This window comes from Saccostrea cucullata, unplaced genomic scaffold (genome assembly GCF_032062105.1).
Source record: "Saccostrea cucullata isolate Sc308-1 unplaced genomic scaffold, CSIRO_AGI_Scuc_v1 ctg219, whole genome shotgun sequence".
NCBI lineage: Eukaryota > Metazoa > Mollusca > Bivalvia > Ostreida > Ostreidae > Saccostrea > Saccostrea cuccullata.
The window spans coordinates 495,034-502,500 of NW_026936054.1; the positions used below are offsets into that span (position 1 = coordinate 495,034).

Below are 7,467 nucleotides of genomic sequence, written 5' to 3' on the forward strand. Positions count from 1 at the left end.
TCAATGAGTCAAATGCTGACTGACGTTTTTCATACTAATTGTAAGTCCATAATTTATACACTGAATTGACGACGGATTTTTCCGTTATTTCCCGATAATGACAAGGAGCACACCCTAGGTGTGACTGTTCGACAGGGGATGTTCATTCCCCCATGGCACCTGATCCCACCTCTGATGTTTCGGAGGTCCGTGTTTGCTCTGCTCCTATTTTGTATTGTTTTATGGACTTTCATATTGAATACTGTTCGTTATCTCCATATCCTTCTTACAAAACGTGAAACTGTATTTATCAGGTATGCAATCGCAAATGATTGTTTAGTTTACGGTTCTGCAACATAGATAATCACGTTAACTATAGTTTACAGATGTGAAATATACTCACCGTCAATGAAAACGCAACACCCTAATTTTAGGATGAAAATTATATACAGGTTATAACTATGTACCAAAAAAGTTAGGACATCTTTTACTTTGCCAAATCAGTAATTTAACGGTTGAATGAATTTCTTTCCATTACCGGAAGTTGCTTTTTAGCCCTCTTAACAGAATTCAAAATTTTCCATTTTTAATAAAATTTTAACAATATTTTGGGTTCCAATGTTTTGAAACTGTTAGTCATAAGTATTGTACTAAAAGGCCGGGGAAAAATCCCTCTTTCTTTACCGGATGTGATGCCTATATTTCCTCAAGATGACTGACTTTCATTGCTAATGCTATAAATTCTCAAAATAAAGAAAAAAAGAGCTGCAGATGCAAATATACACTATATAACGACCCATCAGGTTCATGTGTTTCAATAGCATAAATGGCAGTTTCTTGACCGGAAGTCAAAAAGTTGCTACACTACGCCAGGTAAGAGAAAATTAGACCGCAATATCTGAAAATCGTGTATTTAAAAATGCCCAAGAATATTAATTTCGCTTAGATTAAGACATTAATAAACTTAATGCATGGTAGAAATCGGGCTATATATGGCGGACTATACGTTTTCATTAAATGTAAAGGGGGATGTTTTAAGATTTAACGGGTATTTATTTCTTTCTAAGGTCTAAAAATAACATTAAATGTTTAAATGTAGCATTATTTTTTTTGTAAATTACTTTTTTACCTAAATATATTCATTTTTAATGTTATCATTAAACTTTTGAAGGTAACACATAACTCATAAAACATCCCCCCTTCTTGCTATCAGTTATTTTGAGGAAATATAGGCAGCACATCCGGTAAAGAAAGAGGGAACGGCCTTTTGTACAATATTTATATAATCAAAACCTTGGAAACCCAAAATATTGTTAAAATTTTATTAAAAATGGAAAATTTTGAATTCTGTTAAGAGGGCTAAAAAGCAACTTGGTATGGAAATAAATTCATTCAACCGTTAAATTACTATTTGGCAAATAAAGATGTCCTAACTTTTTTGATACATAGTTATAACCTGTTTATAATTTTCATCAAAAAATTAGGGTGTTGCGTTTCCATTGACGGTGAGTATATATATAAACATTGTTATATAACTATAGTTTACAGATGTAAAATATAGACTGACATTGTTATATAACTATAGTTTACAGATGTAAAATATAGATTGACATTGTTATTATATAACTATAGTTTTAATACAGATGTAAAATATAGATTAACATTGTAACATGTAACTATAGTTTACATAAACCTAGTTTTTTTATGTATGAAACTATGTTTAGCTCATTTTTGTGAATTTGGCTAGCCCCATGTATTAAAAGAAATAAAATACTGTTGTAGCTTTAACATTAAGTATTATATAACTAGATTTATAAAATTAGCAGTTAAGTGATCAAGAATGCTCATAAAAGTATCAATGAATCCACAAAGTTATGTAAATTTATCCACAGTAAGGGGCCTGGACACAGTTTCAACTGATTTTTTAACACCAATTTTAATGTTTACAATTCCTACTTAAGGCATCATCTATTGATTAGCAAAAATTTGAACATCATTTTTTGATTACCAAACAAGATACATAACTTTTAAGTTCTTCATAAATGTAAACAAGGCTCGTGCCTTGTTTTTGTTTACGTATAGAAAATATCATATTTATAACAAAATTAAGTTCAGCAAATCAATAGTAACTTTTGTGAATTTGTATTTGTCCCCCGTATTGAAAAGATAAATATTAACGCTTTCGTTTCCACACGATAGCTACTGTTGTAGCTTTTGCAATGACATTTTGCATAGCAACTCCCTCTGGACTAAAGAAGATCCCTATTGATTTTGAGGTCAAAAGGTCAAAGTTCAAGGTCGTAAATTTATACATTCTGTCTGTGTGTAACAGTTAAGTGATATTAAAAAGCTTTTGCAATGTAATTTTACACCAAAACTCCCTAGGACCTCTCTCACCCCTTTCAAAGTGTCTCATCCCGTTTGTTTTATTAGTATTTATTGTATTACATGTCGCTATTTTTAGCACAGGGGCATGAGGAGAGTTATTACGTATAAAACAGGTTCTCGGCGGACTTTATATTCTTATTTTATTAGAACTGTTTAATAATGGTTAAATTTGACACCATGCATTGTGTAAAATTTTGACAATATCGAACGTGAATATATACATGTATGAGACTTCATCTTTGCATAGAATTTTTGTAGATATAGAGTGGTCCTGTGGTCTAGTGGTATGTCTCTCGCTGCAAATGTGAGAGGTCCCGGGTTCAATTCCCAGACGATCCTCTTTCTTTTTTTCCGAAATACTTTTTTTTTACTAAATGATAGTAGTCAGCATGTGAAATGAAAAATTTTGTTTACATATAGAATATCCATAATATATTTAGTATACATGTATACATTTAATAATTCTACAAATGAATCCCCCCGAACGGTTTATTTTTTAACTGGGGGACAAAAATTCTCTGAATTAGCTTATTAAAATTAACTTTTATTTGAAATTATCTATTTTGAATGAACATATATTAGTACATTAACCTCTGTAAACCAAAACACGACACTAGCCTTGTTTACGTAACAGTTTGAAGCTCTAAATCTGTCTTGTATCATGGGCAACTGGCATTCAAATTTTTGATGACCATCAGAAAGACCTTAGTTAAATATTTGAAAGAATGGAAAAATTAATTTTGAAATTTTAGCTTAAACTGTATCCATGCCCCTGATAATGTTGCATCATTTTTTTGAGATGACATTTACCTTCAAAAAAATCTTCATTTTCTCCCTTACAAGGGAGTGTGGCCCTTCATGTGAAAAAACTTGATTCCCCTTCATCAAAGAAAACTTTGTGGTAAAATTGATCAAATTTGGCTTAGTGGTTCTGGAGAAGATAAAAATGTGAAAAAGTTAATGATGACAACATTGGCAACAATAGACATTTTGATCAGCAAAGCTAATTTGAGCCTATGGCTCAGGTAAGCTATAATAACACATCGTTTTCAAGATGCAAAATCAGGCTACCTTTTAAAGAATTATTTGAATGCCTAGCTAAAACTAGCCTAACTCAAATTTCTTTCAATCCGCAGGAAATATTTTTTCTTCAAAAAAGAGAAAATAAACACATGTTCAAGATTTCCCCCATAAATGACCACAAATTCAACTTACAATTCATGTGGTTTTAATAAATAAATAGCAATATCAGATGTCAAAAACAGTTGACAAAATCAATTAACATTACATGTACATACATGTTCATTTACAGCTCTAAATATATTGTTCATATATTTCATAATTTCTTCATAAAAATTAGCTCATGAGTGTTGATACTACAAATTGTGCTTGGCAGTATGTATCTTTCCATGATTCTATATAAGACGTCAATAGTACAGAATGCTTTTGGCAGTATAGTAAGTACAAATTGTGTTTGGCAGTACTTCATATTCTATATATATGCCAATAGTAGAGATTGTTAGCAGTATAGTTAAGTACAGATGGTTTTTGGCAGTACAGTTCTTCACATCCTATATAAATGTTTACAGACAGTGGACTCCTAAGAGCCACACATCAGACAGTCGTCTTTGTTCTTCAGAGAGCACACCATGGCCTCCATGTTTTTCGTTGTTTCCTCTACTTTATCCTCTGCGGCTGATTTTCCTGTCGGCTGTTTTAGCTTCGTTTTGTCTACAGTGAACTGTATGGCAGAAGCTGCAGGTCTCGTTCTTAAGTAGTACATTCCTGTCTTCAATCCCTAAAATTAACAATTTCCCATCATGCATGTTTCTTTCCTTGGTTGTTACATAAGTGATACAATGCCTGAATTTTATTTATACAAGTCATAAAACATTAAGCTATTGCAAAACTATTCAAACATCCTGAAAGTTTAAATCATTGTAAAAAGTTGCATGTCTTGTTTTTCTTTGCAAAAGAACAAAATCACAGAAATTAGAAGGAATATTTCAAGATAAAAATATTTGAAGGATGAACATTGTTGTAGTCTTCGTTAAAGGATGAGAATTTTTTTTGTAGTCCTTGGCCACTAAAATGACTACTTACTAATTTCCAGGCGTAGAAGTGCATGCTGGTCAGTTTGCCTTGTCAATGTGTTGACATACCAATAATGTTTCCAGGTGTAGAGAGAGAGAGAGAGAGATATTTATTAAATTATAACAATATTGCCTTTCAACTAAAATTTTTATCATTTACCTTTATATACATAAACAATGTACCCTTCATTTATTTAAGTTTTATAAAACACATAGCTAGGCACACCACTGCTCGTCTGGTATTTACCGAAAACAAAGAGAGACAAATCAAACTAGCATAATTCAAGTGAAAGTTTACATGTACAGTTTATTAAGAAGTCGAAGTTTTATTCAAAGCAAATGAAACAGAAGAAAGTGTCAATGATTGAAAACACGGTATAATTAGAAGGCCTCCAGGGAGTGAGCTTAATGGCAATTAGCATTACTTTTACACATACAATGCTGAAAATTTACATAAGCCGTTTTATAAATCATTTGAAATTTTACGCGTTTAAGTTTTACGGATTTTTTAAACTCGTAAAAATTAGTAGTACGTAAAAAATACCCGTTATACGGTATTAGTCTTTGACCATAACATTACAGATCGTGTAATGCAAAAAAGATGCAATTAACAAAACAAAATTTTTGGCGCACAATTGAGGAAAATTTCTACACTTTCAGCATTGGTAAACCAACTATTTTTCGATCCCTATTTCTAGACATATTCTGTAACCAATCTCTATTTTTATCCACCACCCAAACCTTTACAGTCGTCTCTGCAATGATAAATTCGGCTGATTAGAATTGGCTGTTGGATTGCTGAAAATTTTCTTCAAGCTAGCTGTAGAGACGACTAAAAAGGGTTAGGAGGGGGATAAAAAATATAGATTGGTTAAAGAATGTGTCTAGAATTAGGCAGGGAAAGATAGTTGGTTGACCAATGTTTGAAATGGAGAAATTCTCCTCAAAAGTGCGCTTAAAATCTTGTGTTTGCACAGTTTTTCCATTTATATAGCTTTAAGGTCAAAGACTAATATATAAACCATAAAGCTACAGTTCTGCAGATAGAATTTATCAAGATAGAGAATATTTGAAGGATAAATTTTTTATAGTCCATGTCAACTAAGATGACAACTTACTAATTTCCAGGCGTAGAAGTGCATGCTAGTCAGTTTGTCTTGTTAACTAAGATGACTACTTTCTAATTTCCAGGCGTAGAAGTGCATGCTAGTCAGTTTGCCTTGTTAACTAAGATGACTACTTACTAATTTCCAGGCGTAGAAGTGCATGCTAGTCAGTTTGCCTTGTTAACTAAGATGACAACTTACTAATTTCCAGGCGTAGAAGTGCATGCTAGTCAGTTTGCCGTAGTTTGGCTCCGCGATGTGGATATTGAGGGACTGACTCTGATCTATAAAGGCTCCCCTGTCTGCTGCCATCTTGAGCACAGTCTTCTGGGAAATCTCCCACACTGTCTTGTACAATTTTCGGATTTCCTCTGGAATCACCTCGATATTCTACAATAGATAATATTTTGATTTCTAAACTCACCAAACAACAGCTAGACATCAAAGCTTTAATACACAGAGGTTGACAGATCCAGGATTCATTAAAACCCCTTTTTCTCTTGCTAGAGCTTTTTTTAACATCTTGTTTGATCTTTCCTTTATATATTGGAGACTTTACCCCATGTAAACAAATTACCAAGAAAAGATTTAAAACTAAGAAATTTCCTTTATCCTGCAACTACCCCTTGCATTGACCTAATAAAGGTAACCTAATAAACCAAAGCTTTATCCGGTCACTGTCCTAATAAAGCCTCGTGCATGTATTCCGACGTTTCAAAAGCATTGTGACATTATGTATACTGCAATGTTTACACCATGGCGTCATAGTTTCAACTGCAGAGATGTGCCTGAATCTGTTGGAATTAGCTTGTTTTGGATGCCCAAATGTAAAATTTTGTTGCAGGATAAACAAAATACATGACAACTGTCTTGAAATATAAGCGATATTTGGGCTCGGGTTGAAAACGTAAGAGTGCTCGGCAAGCCTCGCCCTCTATCACGTTTTCTTACCCTTGCCCAAATATCGCTTATATTTCAAGACAGTAACCACGTATTTTATATTTCTATGACAAATTTTTCAACCTTTCAGCCGACACAGAATTAAGACTCCTACCTGTATAGACCCAGAGTAGGCAATGATTTTGTTCTTCATGTCATCGTCCCACAAACCTCGCTCCGTTAAATCCTTCATCAGATGCTGGTTCACAACCTTAAAACCAACATACATTAATTATATAATAAACTATTAATCTATTCATCTTAAAATTCTTTTCTTTTTTTAAATTATTTGTGTTACTGTCTATATTATTTTTTTTTCTATTCAAAGACAAGTTACCGGATATTCCCTTTGAATAATGTCCCTATTTTAAGCTTCTTCTTAATTTTACAGAGGATTCCCCAACCAGATTGTGCAAGTTTCAATTAAATTTGATTTACCTGGAATTCCCCATACAGCACCTTTGTGTAAATGTTACTTATTTAGGCCTCTAATTGCTTTACCCCTGAATTCCCGTAAGAGTACCCTGTTGTACTGATGTTACTACCATATAAGCAGAATTTTTAGCGAGGGTTTAATTCTGGCATTATTAGCGAGGGTGCCGTGATCGCTAAAATTTGATATCGCTAAAAATTAATAGCGTTTAATTTGTAATAGCTTCTTTAATGTGAATTTTTAAATCTCTAAAATCACATCTCGCTAAAAATGAAACACCAGTTTTTCAGGAGAAATTGCTAAATTTGCGTCTCGCTAAAATTTCCACTTATACGGTATTTTTGGCCTCCAATTGATCTGGAATCCCCTAAGAGTACCCTTCTTGTACTGATGTTACTATTTCTGGCCTCTAATTACCTGGAATTCCCCTGACAGAACCCTCCTGGAGTAAATGTTGCTGGTGTAGGCCTCTATAGATTCATTGTTCCCCAGAATCTGGGCTGTAGAAGCTGTCGGCATTGGGGCCAAC

The 7,467-nt window shown here is 33.2% G+C and overlaps 1 protein-coding gene across 1 annotated transcript in view; it reads right to left on the minus strand.

Annotated features, from left to right (window-relative positions):
• Nucleotides 1–3,578: 3,578 nt before the first annotated feature.
• Nucleotides 3,579–7,467, minus strand: part of LOC134244686 (ribonucleoside-diphosphate reductase large subunit-like) — a 10,595-nt gene continuing 6,706 nt past the window's right edge. The window contains exons 8-11 of the mRNA XM_062726944.1: nt 7,356–7,467; nt 6,621–6,716; nt 5,768–5,956; nt 3,579–4,165 (exon numbers count right to left, since the gene is read on the minus strand). The exon at nt 7,356–7,467 is cut by the window's right edge and continues 24 nt beyond it. Of these exons, the coding sequence (XP_062582928.1) occupies nt 3,968–4,165; nt 5,768–5,956; nt 6,621–6,716; nt 7,356–7,467 (595 nt within the window). The 3' untranslated portion in view covers nt 3,579–3,967. The remainder of the gene's footprint in view (nt 4,166–5,767; nt 5,957–6,620; nt 6,717–7,355) is intronic.